An 18,360-nucleotide genomic window follows, 5' to 3' on the forward strand; every position below is an offset into this window, starting at 1 on the left:
ATACTAATTTACTTGAGACTATGGTCTTTGTCACTAGGGCAGTTCATTTGGTGTTTAATGTGTAGCCTCCATTCGAAGCCCATCATCACCTGGCATTTCTTAAACTCTTTAATTGAGGAAGCTGATTTGTTTTATTTTTTTTCCTTTGCACTAGAAGGTACTTCCCCTAGTGATCAGTGTGTAGTTGTCTTGGTTTTAAATCCTGCCCAGTTAAGAGCTGGCTTAGTGATATAGAACACTTGGTTCACAACCATGATTTACTCGAGTTGCAGGGAATCCTATACCCTCTGACATAGTGGGCACCATGCATGCATGTGGAACACATACGTGTAGGTAAAACAAGCACATAGAAATTTATTTTGTTTTTAATCTTGGCTATACGGGTTCTTTTGTATAAACATCTGGCTCAGAATCATAAGGGCCAAAATAAACAAGTATACCTGAAACATATGTTACAGAGCTTGGCACAGGGGTATCTATTTCAAAAGACTTTGCAAAAACTTACCTTGAGAATTAACTTTAAAGGCTAGGACTTTGGGCTTATTTAAAGGGGGAAACAGGAAAGACGCAGGAAAGTAGTTCAGTCCTTGGCAAAACTAGCCACTTAACGTACATATCTACCTTTAGATGTAGTCTAGTCGAAGCAGAACAGTGCCTGATGGATTTATTCGAGTTTTTAAGGGTAAGGTCCATTCATAGAAGCCTAGCTGTACTTTCTCGGGGAGGAGTTGTGTGATGATGCAACCAGGATTACAGGCTATTCCTTTACCAAGGGAAGCCACCTGGATGGTGTAAAAACGAGGTCCACCAATTTCCTGCAGGTTTCTCACAGCCACAGCCCAGCCTAAGTTTGTGAGTGGTCGTTCCCAAACCTCAATGTTGTTTTCCTGAAAAGCCAAGAAAAGTGTGAGCATGTGGGAACCCCATTACTGGACTTATTTGATATTCAGCCTTATTGTAAGAACTATCATGCATTTGGAGGAAAAATTAAAACTATCCAGCAGTATATGTCCACCTTTAATCTCAGCACTCAGAGGCAGATCTCTGAATTCAAGGCCAGCCTGGTCTCCAAAGGGAATTACAGGACAATCAGGGCTACACAGATTTTTCTGTTTTTGAGATACAAACAGACTTAATCCATCAAAGCCCCCCCCCAAAAAAAAAACCCCAAAACAAAACAAACAAAAAAGACCTAACCCACCACCACCAAAGTCCATAGTTCTGGTAAAGTCTAAATGTACTGAACTTTCTTTTTTACTTCTGTAGTTCAGTTTTTGTCTAATTAACCATTCTAGTTAAACTGAAGTATGTCAACCCAGGATTATTATTATTGCTCACCTGTTAAGGGCTTGGGGCTACACTGGGATCTTGAACACCTTTAATCCTACCTAAGCACTCAGGAGGCAGAGGTAAATTGGAGAACAGCCTGGTCTATAGAAGGAGTTAAAGGACAGCCAGAATGGCACAGAGAAACCCTGCCTTGAAAAAACGAAAACAAAACCCAACCTTTTATTGGCTTAAACCCTTGTTATAGTAGTGTTCTCTGGTGGACACCCTGTAAAAAGCATGGTCTACAGAGTTCCAGGACAGGTTCCAAAGCTACAGAGAAGCCCTGATTCAAACAGTTCTGACAAAGTCTTACTGTTTAACTACTCAGTTCTTAAGCTCAAGGGAAAAATAACAGAAAAAAAAGTCAATCATTTCTTCATGTTGTACAGTTAGGCTTGAGGTAATTTGGCACTTAAGTATTAAAAGGCCATCACAAAATACTTCAAGTCATAAACTTGAAAGCAGGATAATATAATTCTGGTCAGTTTTCTTGCAGGAAACTTTCTTTACTTACCTTTCTAAAACAGTACCCCTGCTTGCCCAAGGGGTCTTGGTTGATGGCAATTACATCCTTATTCTGAAGGAGAGCTTTGGCTTGAGAGCTGATTTGTCGGAGATCATTGGACATGAGTAGAGGAGCTGCCATGATAGCCCAGAGGGCCATCTGAGTTATCTGCTGGTCCCAGCTCAGGCCAAAGTTCCCAATCACTAACTAGAACAAAGAGTGAAAACACTGAGATGACAGAATCAACTGTTTGGGTTTTTGTTGTCTATTGAGGGCACAGAGGTCCTTGTACTCACAGAGAAGCATTAAGGAAAACTAGAATGGTTTTAAACACACATGGGCCTCTTCTCAACTCCTGCCCAGAAGGCTGGGAGTGGATTTTAACAACCTGGCAATCTGCGAAGGCAGACCTCACCCCATCCTCTTCCCTTCCTAGACCATTACCCATCTTTATAGATGTCACATGTACTTTATGGCCTGCTGATCTCTATGCTATCTTGGTCAGAGACCACACTAGATTTTAGGCCTTTTAGCTACAGAACCTAATTTCACAGTCATGTGTACTGTGTAAGAGTTTATATCTAGTCACAGCTTAAGCTTCATTGTGTACCTGGAATTGGACTAATTAGACTGACTGTTGCTAGAAAACCTTTTCCCAAAGTGTATTGTGTTTTATATATGCTGACAATGAATCACCTGGCATTAAATTCCCCGATGTCTGATCAAGGTTGAGCAAGTCAATCTGCATGGGGTTTTCTTCTCTGACTGGACCTGAGTCTGGTCCCCCGACTCAGTGGGGTTGCGTTTTGTTTCTCCTTTCTTTCTCTCTCTCTCTCTCTCTCTCTGTTTCTTTCTTTCTTTGGAAAGAAGGTCTTACTAAGTAGTGCAGGTTAAACTTTTGGCCTTGAATTTGGAGCCATTCTCCTGCCTCAGTCTCTGGAGCGCTGAGACTCCAAGCAGCTACACAAGGCATGTTGGAAAATGTTAAAACTTTCCTGAGAGAGTCTATTTTCCACAGCACTGTGATGTAAGTGCTCACCGAAAGCCTCTCCCTAGGGCAGCATGTGTAGGGCAGTGCTAGAAACCTTGCTTGGTTTGTGCTAGGTCTTTGTTTTGAAAGGATGAAAATACAGCCTAACTCTCTAATGACCACTAAAAGTTAGAAATTTAAAAATATCCACCAACATGTATTTAAAAATCACCGTAGCTGCATGCAAAGCTCGGGAAAAAGAAAACACATGAAATAGCTTGTCACGATGACTGGTTTCTGGAAATTATTATTATTATTCAAAACCACCTAGTTTCTGGGGAATATTGTTATCCACAACAACAGCCTGGGAACTGTTATGGGTCATCCTGTCCACAAAGAAAATTAATAACTAAAAGAGACGGGACTCATGGCAAGAAGGGAAAACCAGAAAGAACAAGTGCTTCTGCCAATAGGCAGAGATAACTCCCTGACAGGAGAGTACATTCTCCCAGCCACTCAGGCAGGGACAAGGCCACTGAGCCCACTGGTTCTAGAGAAAGAAAACCACCTAATCTTGCAGGTGTGCTAAATAATCCCACCTTGTAAAAACTGTGTACTCTATGAAATTTCTGTAACTTAGGAAACCTTATTAACCATTCCAAGTTTTGAACTGTCACATGAAAAGAACTGTCCCTGGTGAAAATAACAGGCTAGCTTTGAAACTGGCCTTGTTAGCTTTGATGTAAATCCTATAAAAGCTTTCTCAATTCTGTCCTCAGGGTCCTCAGTCCTCTACCCCTGTGTGGTGTATGACTTTGGACCCCAGTGCACTTGGAATAAAAACTCCTCATGCTATTTGAATCGAGACAGCTTCTTGTGAGTGATTTGGGGTGTCCCTTTCCTGAGTGGGAGCGTGAAGGTCCACGCTCTGCAGGTCTTTCATTTTCAGAGTCAGGCACCAAGAGAGAAAAAAAGCCACAATCTTTTAAATGAGGAAGGCTCAGGTTTTTACCATGTCTGGGTCATTCCAACCCCCTGGTCCAGCGACTTCAACTATCTCCTTCTGGTTAGTTGTTGTCCAGGCCAAGATATTCTTTATGCTTTCCCAGGAATCATAAACATCATCAAAATTTCTCCAGTGATTGCAGTAATACTGGATATCTGTGTAATTGGGCTGTAAAAAGACAGAATTGTTCAGTCGTAACTTTGCTGTGAGAGACAATCCAGTTTAAAGGCGGTTCTGATGGCCTCTATAGTCTACAGATCAAATGTCTCCCCATAACAAATAACAAAGCCTGTCTTTTGGAGTTCTAAATGTAAGAGAATTTTACTTTAGAAGATGTTCACTTCATAAGTAGGTCATATGGTTTAAGTGTGTGTTTAAAGTGACTATGTGGACATGCACTGAACAGTGGTATCTAGGTACTGGCCTTATAAAAGAACTTTGTTTTTATTGGAATCTATAAACTAGCCTAAAGTGGCATGTTTCTATTTTTATAATAAAATAATCACAATGCTCTAAATGAGTAAAAATAAAGTTTACAAAATTATATAATATGCCATCAAACATGATACAATCTGAATCTGAGACTAGCCATTTGTGGAATGAAGCAGTTTGTAGATATGTAGGTGTCACAGTAGTCATATCCAAGGTCTAAAATGTTGAAGAAAAAGACTACCTAAAAATTTCAAGAGAAAAATAGGGTTTAAATTCATTCCATAAACACTGATTCAAGTTACCATATGCTAGGGATACAGTGAGAAAGAGCTACCCTCCTGGATTTACATTTTAGTCAGGAGATGGACAAACAAGTAAATAATAAAGTTAAGTTCTTTCAGGAAACCAAGCAGCCAGTGACTGGAGAGGGAATGGGCAGAAGGCTATTTTAAAGTAGATAAGACCCAAGTTTGTAGCCTCTGGGCTACATAGAGTTACATGAAAAGGTCTTTGGGTGGCACAGTACCATGCACAGTGAATATACACTAATGGGGTAAATCGGGTATGTGATTGACAGACAGAAAACTGCAGCAAGGAAAACAGTTGTTGGAAGACAAAGGCAGGTTAATGGAGTTTGATTTTATTCCAAGTGCAATGGAAAGCCAGTTAAGTTTTAAGGAGGGGACTGATTAGATGTCCTTGACATTTCTAAGAAGACAGTTCTGCTGCTGCTTGGAAAATGGTGGGGGGTAGGGAAGAGAGCAGAGATAAGAAATCAGGCTGCAGAGCAGGCTGGGTAGAAATGGGAGTGGCCAGGAATGCCAGTGTGGGTGTGGTGGGATAACAGACCTTAGTAAGTTCAAGATAGATTTTGGAGGGAATACTGGCAGGATTGCTGGTGAACAGGAGGGATATGAACAGTGAAATAAAAGGGAAAAAATCCAAGATGGTTTCATAGTTAGTGGAAGCTGAGACTATACTTACAATAAGCATTCTGAGATGTAGGCCTTGGGCTCACTAACTCACCTTATGAAAGGGTCTCATATAAAGAGGCCACTCACAGGAGTATACAATGCTTCTGCCAGTCCTATTCAAGGCCAAGGACATGTACTTATAACCTGCATGAGAAAACAATGGGTAAAATAGGGGAAACGTTCAGTTACTTGGAAGGTCTGTGTTTATATTGTAAACCAGTGACAAAGAAAAGTTGTTCTCTCTCTCTCTCTCTCTCTCTCTCTCTCTCTCTCTCTCTCTCTCTCTCTCTGTCTCTCTCTCTCTGCTGAAATTGTGCTGCCAGGATTGCCTTGAGGAGGTGGTGTGGAGATGATGCATATATATGGGAAAGGCAGGGGGGTAAGATGCTACTTTATCTGTGACAATCTGGACTCTTTATTTTTATTTTTTCAAGACTGGGTTTCTCTGTGGTTTTGGAGGCTGTTCTTGTAGACCAGGTTGGTCTTGAACTCACAGAAATCTGCCTGCCTCTGCCTCCCCAGTGCTGGGATTAAAGGCGTGCGCCATTACCATCTGTTGACAATCTGGACTCTTACAAATGATGTTAGACACTGGTATAATTACTAATGTTAACTCATTTTTCAGAGTCCTTGAATCAAAAGTGCACAGTATATCCCATGTGTCATGGTTAGGCACGTATACATTCCACACAAATGAATAAATGACTGGGGTTAGTTCTTTGGAGGCTCAGCTTCCCTATGGCCTCAAAGTTTTTGACACCGTGGCTTGATCCTTCAGTTCATGCTAAGGAAAAGGCTGAGAAATGATTGTGGTTCTCTCTCTCTCTCTCTCCCCATCCTTCCCTCCCCTCTCTCTGGTTTCTTTGAAACAGGGTTTCTCTGTGTAACAGCCCCAAATATTCTCACCCAGTAGACCAGGCTGGCCTTGAACTCACAGAGTTCCACCTGACTCTGCCTCCTGTGTGCCACCACCATCACTCCCTGGCCATGATTTTATTTCTTGAAAAAAAAAAAAAAACACACACTATTTGGGCTGGTGAGGTGCTTCAGCCAATAAAGGTGCTTGTTGCCAAGCCTGATGACCTGAGTTTGATCCCTGGGACTCACACAGTTGGAAAGAGAAAACCAATTCCTGTAAGTTGTCCTCTGTCTTCTCAACAGGTATCATAGCACATCCACTCCCACACATACACAGTCACACACACCATAAATAATCGTATTTTGTTGATTATAACGTAATTTTAAAAATAAATGTAATTTAAAAACACATACCATCTGCCAAGGACACCACACTGTCACAGTGACAACCATCAAACTTTAGCAGATCTACACCCCAGTCAGCAAATGTCTGGGCATCAATATCGTAGTACCCAAAACTCCCAGGGAAACCTGCACAGGTTTTATTCCCAGCATCTGCATAAATTCCTAGCTTCAAGCCTTTGCTGTGGACCTGAAATGAGAAGAAAGATGGATCAGGAAATAGTAAAGAAAAGGAGAGAGACTTATGAAGGCTAAGAGCAGAGAGATGTGTGTTGCTCTGGGTCTTGGATGTTTGGTTCTTTAAACCACTCCAGTTTTTAAGCTAGATTTGTTAGAAGTAGAGCACAAATCCTCCAACTCTACTAAGAAAGTTCTGCCTATACATAGTGAACTGTAGCACAAAAGTGAGGAAAAAGATATGACCACTTTAATATTCCTCATGGGATGGCAAATGGTCTCTTTCCAAATCTCTAAGAGATTTATCTTGAGAAAGGCTGACTACATTTCAGTTAAGCATCTCTGAATTTCCTCCTGTCCTGGCTTCCATAGTATCATTAATGGCAAGAATCCTGCTAAGTTATAACATCCCCTGATTCTTTTTAAAAATAACTTTTTAACTTTATTTTATGTGCATTGGTGTGGAGGTGTCAGATCCCCTGGAACTGGAATTACAGACAGTTGTGAGCTGCCATGTAGGTGCTGGAAACTGAACCTGGGTCCTCTGAAAGAGCAGCCAGTGCTCTTAACCACTGTGCCTTCCCTAACACCCATCCTCTGACTCTTGATGTCTTCTTTTAGCAGTTTTCCATCTACTGAACTCCCAGTATTTGTTTATTGGTTGTAGATTCTCACTTGTCCATCTGGATTGGAACTTGACCCTTTTTCCTACAGGCCTTCATAAAACCTGCCTAAATTGTCTTCAGTAGTCCCTGGAATGTTTGCCTTCATCTTTTAAAATTCATTAATGGTATAACTGTGGTAGCCTCTCATACTGCTCTGGAGATACAAGCATGCTCAACACAACCAACCTCTCCTTTCCTCCAAGAGAATTCAGTGGTTTCAGCAAAAAAGAAAATGTTTCAACAAGACAGGCCTCAAGGGCTATTGCAAAATGTTTATAGGCGGATGGGATGATAATTTCACCTGGCAAGCATCATGATTTATTGTTCAGATAACAGCAACCATTCCATTTTCTAAGTATCACATGGCCTGTTTCTCAATAACCTTTTGTAAGAGCATACAGACCCATAAATAAACAATCAGCTTTAAACTCACATAATTAGCTAGGTGCTGGATCCCACTAGGAAAGCGCTGGGGATCTGCCTGAAGTCGGCCCTTTGAGTCCCTTTCAGGAGCCATCCAACAGTCATCTATGCAGAGGTATTCATAACCTGCATCCTTCCAGCCATCAGAGACCATGAGCTCTGCCATCTGCATGAACAGTTGCTCACTGAAAAAGAAATTCCAACAGCCATTCCAATTCATTAGATGAATGCTTCTCTGCTCCCTTTTTAAGGCACCTTGGGATTTCAGTTTCTAAAAATGTAGTGATACTGTGGTAGTAAATACAACACATCCGAGGTAAAATTAACTATCCTTCCTGTCACTCTCTCTCTCCTACTACCATCTCTGCTCACAGAAGTCCCATCCCTGACCTCAAAAGGCATAAACAAAAGCTCCAAATAATTAAAGTAAGTGTGAGATAATGAAGCTGGATGATTTGCAGGTCTATGGCCTGCCTGGTCTACATACAACTAGAGGAACCCCAGCAGGGGAACAGTTAGCACAATAGACAGCTTCTTCTGGTACCAGTTTTCCCTGTGTAGATGCAAACAATCTCATTCACAATGGTACAGAAATAAACAGAAAAGGCTAAGAAACCTAGAGAGTAATATGTTTACCAACCATATGTTAAAACTACTATGCTCCTCAGTGGCTTGAATAAATGGAGAAAATGATCTTACTCTTGGCTCAGAAAACCTTGAACAAACCCCAAAAAGACTTTTGAAGGAACTTGGCAAAAGAGTTGAAAAGTTCACCTGAAAGATGAAATGTTTATGTTTTATACTAGAAAGGAAGCTACTGTAACATGACATTAGAATACAAAGATTACTGTAATTCAAGACTTCAGAAAGAGATCCACCCATCTCACGCCATGAGTCTTCTAGCTTCCCCAAGATTTCACAATCACCTTCCCTTTTTTTAACCCTCATCTCAAGACAGGATTTCTCTGTGTAGCCTTGACTGTCCTGGAACTTGCTCTTTAGGCCAGACTGGCTGAAATCTCAGAGTCTCACCTACTTCTGTGTCTGATTAAAGGCATGTACCACCACTGCCTGGCTTACAATCACCTTCTTATAAAAACCCAAGTTCAGTGGTGGCACATGCCTTTAATCCCAGCACTTGGGAGGCGGGAGGTAGAAGTAGGTGGATTGCTGAGTTCAAGGCCAGCCTGGTCTTCACAGTGAGTCCAGGGACAGCCAGAGCTCTTACACACAGAAGTGTCTTGGTAAACCAGCCAACAAACAAAAAATTCCAAGTTCACTTTCCCCACTGGAATGCCTTTTCAGTCAAACTGAGTCTTTGTTTCTCATTTGCAAATTTACTCTGCATCCAAGTAAAATGTTATTTGAATTTTGGGTTAACTTTATGATTTCTTGACATAAGACTCCAAACAGTGAAAGAAGTGTATGTCACATTATATGACTATTAGAATTACTCAAAATCAAGAACCACATGTATTTTCAATATATACTAGACTCAAACCAAATGGAATAAAAGAAAAACTCAGATGATGTAGTTAAATAGAATAATGACAAAATGGGTGGGGGAGATCCATGAAGGAAACAGTTCAAGGAGTGGATTTAAAGTAGGAAAAGACATTTAGCCTCCTTAGTAATTATATTTCCTAACATGTTAAGTCCTCGGTTCAAGTCCTACATCAGCAGAAAAACACATAAATAAAACACAAAGCAGACTGGCAAAGATTTAAAAGAGTGACAAAATTTAGGTTTCAACACACTGTTGTGTACATGTTTTCTGCGAAGTCTTTGGAAATTACTGATATTATCAAAATGAGCATACCTTTGAGCCCTAAAATTGGTGTTCTAAGAAAAGAATGGAGCTTGGCCTGTTGTGATGGCTCATGACAGTGATCTCAGCTTTTGAGAGGCTTAGGCACTAGAATTGCTTAGAGTTCCAGATCAGTCAGGCACACACAGAGAGACCTTTCTCATTAAAAAAGAGAATTAAATAAAAGAAATCAGGTAAGAATAGGATGCACAAAAATTCAAGAATCCAAGTAGCTATTAACAGGATTACACAAATAAATTATAGCACATACAGATATATGCACTTATCGAGTTCTTATCTGTACCAGGTACTATATTCTGCACTTTCTTTTGAGGTCACATCCCAGGCTGGCCTCAAACTTGTGTAGCATAGGATGGATTTGAACTTTTGATATTCCTGCTTCTCCCCCCTGAATCCTGGAATTTAAATGTGCACCACCATTCTCAATTTCCAAGATGATGGGGATCAAAACCCATTGCTTTGTGCATGCTAGGCAAACACTGTACCAACTGAGCTACATCCTCAGCCAAAATTAGAAAAAAAAAATAAACTGGCCACGATCTTGCATGCCTATAAGCCCAGCAAATAGGAAATGGTGGCAAAAGGATCTCCAGTTCAAGACTAGCTTGATCCACATAGGGTAACCATGATCCTGAAATCCAAGGACAAAGAATTCAGCTCAGTAGTAGAGCACTTTCTTAGTATGTACAAGGCCTGTGACCATGTACCCAAACCTCAAGAAAAACAAAACAAGATAAATGATTAGCATCAAGCTTCAGTGAAGTAGAACTTAAGGCCTCTGAGGTCTTGATGTTACCTACTCATAAGTAAAGGTGATACTATTTTTTGTGGAAGTCAATTAAAAATGTAGTCATTTACATAATAATTGCAAGGTTGTATATGGAAACATGATTATTTATGAATGATGAAATGAGGGGGGCCTTAATTTCCATTACATCATTTTTACCACCTACATTTTTGCAATGACCATGCATTAGTTTTATAACAAACAAAAGAACCCACAATTAACAAAACAAAACAAAATACACAAAATATCCTGTATTGGCAAGTTGCCACAAATTTTATCACTAGGTTCAACAGACTTAGTCTGAAACTTAGAAAGCCAGTTTATTTTATGGTGTCTAACCAACACCCTGATTTTATCTTTATAGGCATTCAAAGAAACTTGTGAGCACAGAGAGGGAGCTGTGGCAGGTACCTTTAGAAGCAGTTTTGCATCACTGGGTGACCTTATTATGTTTTCAATAGTATTCATAAGGGCGTCACTCAATTTGTATTGTTTGCTTCTTAATATTTTCTAGATCACAGATTCATTTAAGAATTTGAAGAAAAGAAAACCCCTCTTTTCTAGAAAAGTGCCCATATGTAAAATAAGATTGCTTTTAATTTAAATAAAAAAATTGAAAAATGCCCATATATTTATAAACTTGCAATTCATTTTCCTATACATTCCAGGATAGAGACATTTGCACTTTATTTACCTAATTGAGGGGGTCAGGGCATGAATGGTTGGTTTTTTAAATGGGTTTATTTAACTGAAAGTTGATCTGTGTGAGATAACCGTTTTACAGCATTCTTTTTGAGAGTCTCACTATGCAGCCCTGGCTAGTCTTGAACTGAAGAGATTTGCGTGCCTCTGGAGTGCTGGGATTAGGCCTGGGCCACCATGCCCAGCAATTTTACAGCTTTTCTGTGTCAGCTCCTTGAGTTAATAAATATGTTATTAACCCGGTTTTCAACCCGGTCTCAACAGTGATCTCATGGTTTCTCTAACTCGCTTCAGTACAGCCAAAGAACCCGTGAACCAAAAGAAAAAAATTGGTTTTAGCCGTCCTCCTACCCATTCCGACTGTGCTTATGGCTAGCTCAAGGATAGCACCAAACAGAGGCAGAGTACAAACCCAAAGGGTCTGTATGGAACCGAATGATAAATGAAAAACTCTCAGTGCAAGAAGAAATGGAGCGGGAGCAAAGCACTGGCTCTGCTGGCTATCTCTCAGGACGGCTCACATTGCTAAGTGTAGGTACAGTTCAGAACCCGGATGGATATTTTGCTGGGGAAAAAAAAAAAAGCAGCAATAGTAGGGGATCTACTCCTTCAGCTCAAATGTTCCCATTCCTTCTACCAAATATACCCACACAAACACACATAAAGAAAGGAGCATTCAGTATCTCATACCTGATGCAGGCATCAGGCTCTTCTTGACAGTCGAGATTGCACATGAAACGTTCCCAATGCAGCCAGCCCATAGTAGGAGTCCGTGCCAAGCCGTTGTCCAGTGCTTTGGCCCCAAGAATACCCCAAAAAACTAAAGCCAGGGGACGAAGCGCAAGCTCACAGACCAGCTGCGGATCTCCGCTTAGAAGCTTCATGGTCACAGGAATTCTTTGGTTCAGTTTTCCTGCAGTTAACAGGGACTTTAAATTTACCCTTGGGGCTGACCAATCATAGATGGACTGTTCAATAGTGACATCATCGTATCTCAGGCAACTGGACGGTTATCGCCAAAGGTGGACCAATGAACAACCACGTAAGACAAACATTAACCAATCATATTGGCGCTCTCTTCACCTTGACCCGCCCCATTTCCAAACCGAGAGGAAGTGCGGTACCTCAGTGATCCCGAGTTTGAGCCGAGAAGTTGCTCACGTGACCGAGATCTCACATGACGTAGGCGCTCACGTGATCAATCGCTTACGTGAGCAGAAGTAGTTCTGGTCGTCGTGTATCGTCTCGCTATAGCCGTTTGAGGGAAGAAGGAGGATAATCCCCCGGTCTCGTTGGAGGTTGGTGTGTGGGTGGGAACTGGGGGCCCCGGGTGGTGTTAAGGAAGAGCAGAGCGGAGTCCGGGGTCGCCTCCGCCTTTTTCGTGCTCCCCCCCCCGCGTCCTCCTCCCCCCTCCCCCTCCCCGAGTGCCGGGAAGCGGCCTGCGCTGCGCCTGGTGGGGAAATGGTGGACTGTCGTGACTGTGTGCGTGTTTTTGTAAGTCAGTTGTTGTGGCCGGATCTCGGGGGACCTTTTCCCCCTATGCCCGCAAGAGGGACCCGTAAGGTGAAAAGCGTTTCGAAAACAAGATCCAGAGTTAGGAAGAAAAAAAAAAAAAAACAACAACATACTGAGACCCGTGGTCGGAGTACCGCTCCATCCATTCAGGCGCTCAACTGTTCAAACTGCCCGATGATTGCGAGGGGTCCCAAGTGAATTACACCCATAGAGTGTGAGCTGGGCAACTGCTGCGTGCTCGAGAGGAGCCCAATAAATGCTTTTACTTAATTATTTGCACATTTGTTTTTCTGCTTATAACGATCGACGAGTTGAATTTTGGTCATACGAAAAGTAAATTATTCGTTTAAAAGAGACACCGTTCAGCACTATCCAACTCTTATTACAGTTACAAAAAGTGTGCTGTAACACAGGTGTAAGTACACAGATTCTTAACTCACAAATCCTGGTTACTATGTTAGGTAACAGAATCCTGGTGGCCTTCTCAGGAAACGTAAGGAAGCAAAACCTCCCAGCCACTAGGGAGGAGTTATTTCGGCAGAGTGCTGTAGAAATCACTGTCGTCCCTGGGATATTTTGTCAAATTATTCTTTCAACAGACCGTTAAGCCTGCACACACACAAAAAAAGTAAATAGGGGAAAATGCCCCAAAACTCAGTGTCACTGGTAACATTTGCGGTCCAATCCCCATCCGTGCACACAAAAAGTTTTTTTTTTTTTTATTTTTGTCGTATTTCCCGCGTTTATATTTTTTCTAAGATTACTTTTGTTCCAAAGTATTAAAACTATGAAATTATATAGTATTAAAAAGTGAAAGGCTATCTCTATTTCCTTGCCCTCCATTTTTTCTGCAAGTTTATCTTACACAAAGCTACTTTAGATTGTCTCTCACACATTTATGCACTTAGTTTATGCTTGCATTTTAATAGAAGTAGGATTATATTATATACATTCAGCCATTCAATGGATTTTGGAAATTTTTCTAGGTAAGGGCAAATCTCTCTCTCTCTTTTTTAAGTGGTTGCATAGAATTCCATTTAAAGATAGAAATATAACTTACCCATCTCTGTTGATGGCTATTTAGTTTTCTGATTTTCTGCCATTACAGTGCTGCATCAAACATTTTTAAGTATTTGTCGACCAGATTCTCCTGGAAGAAACTCTAGCAGGGTCAAAGGGTATGTGGATTTTTATTTTTACATAATTGAGATTGTAAAATGGCTTTGATCTTGAAACATTTACATGTTATAATTATATCAAATGTATAATGTTCCACTTTTCTTCCTAAAATGCCTTTCAAACAATATATAATTCAATAAGTCCTGCTCTTAATTTCAGATAATTCCTTAAGGCACATACCTGAAGTGGATTTTCTGTCAGAAGGTGTGGTAAATATTGCCAAAATTTTTTCCAGTATATTCATCAGTTTTCACTCTTTTAGGGAACTCTAGTTTGTGAATAATGTTAACTTATTATTGTCACTATTTAATCTCCACTTTTTAGGGTTGTTTAAAAATGTTTACACTTCATTTCCAATGTTTGCAATAAGTTTGAACATTTCTCAGACTTTTCCCCTATATACTCCTTTTCTCTCCTATATGTAAATTTTTTGAAGTTATGATGTGATTACATCATTTCCTCTTCCCTTTTCCTCTCTCCAAACCCTCCCATGTTTAAACGCTTCCCCACTGTGCTCTCTTTCAAAGTTGTGGCCTTTTTCTCTTAGTTGTTACATATGTGTGTATATTCCTAAAGACATAAATACAACCTGCTCAGTCTGTAGAAAGTAATTAGTATGCATGTTTTCAGGGTTGCATTTAGTATTAGGTAACATTAGTATGCTCTTCCCTGGGGAAGACTGTTTCTCCCACTATCAATATTCTTTAGTTGCCTTCATATATCTTCTTATTGTTTGTTTTGGGATAGGGTCTCACTATCCAGCCCTGGCTAGCCTGGAGCTTACTGTGTAGATCAGTTTGGCTTTGAACTCACAAAAATCCACCTAGCAACTCTTAATACCCATAATCTTTTAGCCCTGTGGTAGTGCCACACGCCTTTAATCCCAGCACTCATGAGGCAGAGGCAGGCGGATCTCTCTGGATCTCTGTGAGTTCAGTGCCATCCTGATCTACAGAGCTAGCTCCAGGACAGCCAGGACTGTTTCACAAAGAAACCCTGTCTTGAAAAAAAAAAAAAAAAAAAACACCCATAATCTTTCTATCCAGTTCTACAGATTCCACTTTTTTTTTTAATTTGGGAAGATCACATATTTTTTCATTACCTCTTTGCTGCTGTTTTAGTGACTCTCTTGACACACACACATATACATACATACATACACACATACATACATTCCCCTCTCCACCCCCTTGCGTCAGAGTGGTAATGTCCCAATATCTTAAGGTTTGGGGGAGGCACATGTCATACAGTGGTGTGGATATGGAATCATCAAGCTTGTGAACAGAGAAGAGTCTAGCCTCCTTCTATTAAATTGACCCTTAGGATCTGATCACTTTTTGACAGCCCTGTCTTTTGCCTTTTGTCCCTTTCCATTTCATGCTCCATTAAACATTTTTATAAATTGTTTCTGGATCCCTAAACAGGATCAGGCTTGTTTGTTTTAATTAACCAGTCTGCCTCCAATTCATAAAACTTCATCAACCGATCCTTCCTTTATTCTGTCTATTTGCACTTACCTTTAGTGAAGGTATACAGTTCTCCTGTAAGCCATTTCTGTACTCAAGCTAACATATCAGAATGAGTACTGAGCCTGGCATCTAAAACATGAGTGTATATGTAAAGTCTCATTAATGTTTTTTTTTTCATTTATTTCTTAGGCTTTAGTAGTTCTGTATTTTATTGATTTGCATGCATTGTTTATATTCTTAGGATATTAATGAACTTTTATCATATGAGTTTTGTCTTTTGATTTAAAGAAATTTTTGATGTTTATATAATGAGATATAGTTATATTTTATTTGATATATTTAGTTTTAATTTTCTCTATGACGTTAATACATTGGGTCAGTGCAGAAAATTTTAAATATTCAAAAATGTCTTAATATTTTCCATGTATATATCCACAGAAACAAGTCCTATTATACTGCTACCCAGAAATAATCATCATTAATTATACCTGATACATAATAGAAATGGAATAAGTAATTGTTAAGTGAATGAATTAAAAGTTTTATGCAGCCTTTTTGTTCATATGGCTATCTTTTTTTTTAAAGTTACTGATGTAAACTTCTCTAACAATAGTTTTGTTTCTCTTACTGTGTATAATTTTTTATGACAATAGTTTTCTAATTTTTTTAAAGCCACATTGAAATTGCATTGAGTCAAGCTTGCCACCAAGAGCCCAACAGTCACCATGATGCTGAGCACAGAGGGCAGGGAGGGGTTCGTGGTGAAGGTCAGGGGCCTACCCTGGTCCTGCTCAGCTGAGGAAGTGATGCGCTTCTTCTCTGATTGTAAAATTCAGAATGGTACATCAGGTGTTCGTTTCATCTACACCAGAGAAGGCAGACCAAGTGGTGAAGCATTTGTGGAACTTGAATCTGAAGATGAAGTGAAATTGGCTTTAAAGAAAGACAGAGAAACCATGGGACACAGATATGTTGAAGTATTCAAGTCCAACAGTGTTGAAATGGATTGGGTGTTAAAGCATACAGGTCCAAATAGTCCTGATACTGCCAATGATGGTTTTGTACGGCTTAGAGGACTCCCATTTGGCTGTAGCAAGGAAGAAATTGTTCAGTTCTTTTCAGGGTTGGAAATTGTGCCAAATGGGATGACACTGCCAGTGGACTTTCAGGGGCGGAGCACAGGGGAGGCTTTTGTGCAGTTTGCATCACAGGAGATAGCTGAAAAGGCCTTAAAGAAACATAAGGAAAGAATAGGGCACAGGTACATTGAAATCTTCAAGAGTAGCAGAGCTGAAGTCCGAACCCACTATGATCCCCCTCGAAAGCTTATGACTATGCAGCGCCCGGGTCCTTATGATAGACCAGGGGCTGGAAGAGGGTATAATAGCATTGGCAGAGGAGCTGGGTTTGAAAGAATGAGGCGGGGTGCCTATGGTGGAGGGTATGGAGGCTATGATGACTATGGAGGCTATAATGACGGGTATGGGTTTGGGTCTGATAGATTTGGAAGAGATCTAAACTACTGTTTCTCAGGAATGTCTGATCATAGATATGGAGATGGTGGGTCCAGTTTCCAGAGCACCACAGGGCACTGTGTACACATGAGGGGTTTACCATACAGAGCCACCGAGAATGATATTTACAATTTTTTCTCACCTCTTAATCCCATGAGAGTACACATTGAAATAGGACCTGATGGCAGAGTTACAGGTGAGGCGGATGTTGAGTTTGCTACTCATGAAGATGCTGTGGCGGCTATGGCAAAAGATAAAGCTAATATGCAGCATAGATATGTGGAGCTCTTCTTGAATTCTACTGCAGGGACAAGTGGAGGAGCTTACGATCATAGCTATGTAGAACTGTTTTTGAATTCTACAGCAGGGGCAAGCGGTGGTGCTTATGGTAGCCAGATGATGGGAGGGATGGGTTTATCCAACCAGTCTAGTTATGGAGGTCCGGCCAGCCAGCAGCTGAGTGGTGGTTATGGTGGTGGTTATGGTGGTCAGAGCAGTATGAGTGGATATGATCAAGTTCTTCAGGAAAACTCAAGTGACTATCAGTCAAACCTTGCTTAGGAGAGAAGGAACACCAAACAGCTTCAGGAATAAAAGCTGTGCATTTATAGGAACTGGATAGAGTAGGAAGGATGCCCAGCATATCCAGTATGATTGGTAAATGGGAAATACAATTGCTTCTGATCACTATCGGTCAGCTTTCTTTCTTTCTCCTTTTTTTAAGAACAAAATTTAAGTTTAACAGTTTTGCATTACAAGCTTGTGATTCATGCTTACTGTAAAGTGAAAGTTAAGATTGTTTTCAAACTTTAAGCTCAGCAATTTTGAACACTGAAATATTCATCTAGGACGTAATAACAAGTTCAGTATTGACCATAACTGTTAAATCCACTTTCAGCTTTCCTCAAGTTAGTTATGTTGTAGGAGTGTACTTAAGCAGTAAGCATATTTAGGTTTAAAGCAGTTTCACTTACGTTAAATGTTGCTCTTATACCACAATACATCAAAACCTTCAGATGCATGTTGAGAAACATGCTTTTCTGTACAAATCAAATATAGGAGCTGTGTCTATGATTCAAAGTGACAACATTTGGCATGTTTGTTAATTCTAGCTTTTTGGTTTAATATCCTGTAAGGCACGTGAGTGTACACTTTCACACTTTTTTTTTTTAAAGATCTGGGACAATTTTGAGATGTAATACCAATACTTTAGGAGTTTGGTCATGTTGTTTGTATGGAATTCTGAGGCTTTGATTTAAATCTTACCTTGTATTGTGAATTCCATTTAGATGTATTGTACTAAGTGAAACTTGTTAAATAAATCTTCCTTTTAAAAACTGGACAAATCTTGTATAGTTTGATTTTGTTAAATTATGTGGGCACCCGGTAACTCACTTTTATTCTCTGCGGTGGAAATGCAAACTTTGAGTTTTCTGAGACAAGGTCTCAAATATTCCAGGCTATGTATGACCTCTCAATTTTGATCCTCCTGCTCCTGCCTCCTAAGTATTGGAATTTCAGTCATGTGTTTCCAGTTTATGCCATGCTGGGGAGCAAACACAGGGCGTGCATACAAGACAAACACTACACCAACAGGGTTATATCCAAAACCTAAAATTGGATTT

The 18,360-nt window shown here is 40.3% G+C and overlaps 2 protein-coding genes and 1 pseudogene across 3 annotated transcripts; 1 reads left to right on the plus strand and 2 right to left on the minus strand.

The window, feature by feature from the left end:
* Positions 1-328: 328 nt before the first annotated feature.
* Gla (galactosidase alpha) lies at positions 329-12,008 on the minus strand. Its single transcript, XM_051179603.1, has 7 exons — positions 11,749-12,008; positions 7,752-7,926; positions 6,489-6,666; positions 5,269-5,360; positions 3,817-3,978; positions 1,844-2,041; positions 329-887 (listed from the first exon to the last, which is right to left on the minus strand). Exons 1-7 carry the CDS (start codon positions 11,940-11,942, stop codon positions 624-626), a joined length of 1,263 nt encoding a protein of 420 aa, XP_051035560.1. The 5' UTR covers positions 11,943-12,008; the 3' UTR covers positions 329-623.
* A 197-nt stretch (positions 12,009-12,205) lies between these two features.
* Positions 12,206-18,081, plus strand: Hnrnph2 (heterogeneous nuclear ribonucleoprotein H2). 2 transcript variants are annotated; one of them, XM_051179601.1, is made up of 4 exons: positions 12,206-12,356; positions 13,682-13,751; positions 13,912-13,956; positions 15,894-18,081. In XM_051179601.1, exon 4 carries the CDS (start codon positions 15,947-15,949, stop codon positions 17,294-17,296), a length of 1,350 nt encoding a protein of 449 aa, XP_051035558.1. In that variant the 5' UTR covers positions 12,206-12,356; positions 13,682-13,751; positions 13,912-13,956; positions 15,894-15,946; the 3' UTR covers positions 17,297-18,081. The 2 variants fall into 2 exon arrangements, with proteins under 2 accessions (XP_051035558.1, XP_051035559.1); XM_051179602.1 differs by lacking the exon at positions 13,912-13,956.
* Positions 14,946-15,045, minus strand: LOC127218594 (uncharacterized; annotated as a pseudogene).
* Positions 18,082-18,360: the final 279 nt, after the last annotated feature.

This window comes from Phodopus roborovskii, unplaced genomic scaffold (genome assembly GCF_943737965.1).
Source record: "Phodopus roborovskii unplaced genomic scaffold, PHOROB, whole genome shotgun sequence".
Taxonomy (NCBI): domain Eukaryota; kingdom Metazoa; phylum Chordata; class Mammalia; order Rodentia; family Cricetidae; genus Phodopus; species Phodopus roborovskii.

Excerpts from the sequence above, each read along its gene's own strand:
- Gla (XM_051179603.1), bottom strand. The coding sequence starts at position 11,942 with ATGAAGCTTCTAAGCGGAGATCCGCAGCTGGTCTGTGAGCTTGCGCTT. Across the intron at positions 6,667-7,751 it reads TCCAGCACCTAGCTAATTAT|GTCCACAGCAAAGGCTTGAA; the intron begins GTGAGTTTAAAG and ends TTCTCATTTCAG. Across the intron at positions 2,042-3,816 it reads GTTGGAATGACCCAGACATG|TTAGTGATTGGGAACTTTGG; the intron begins GTAAAAACCTGA and ends TCTTTGTTCTAG.
- Hnrnph2 (XM_051179601.1), top strand. The coding sequence starts at position 15,947 with ATGATGCTGAGCACAGAGGGCAGGGAGGGGTTCGTGGTGAAGGTCAGG.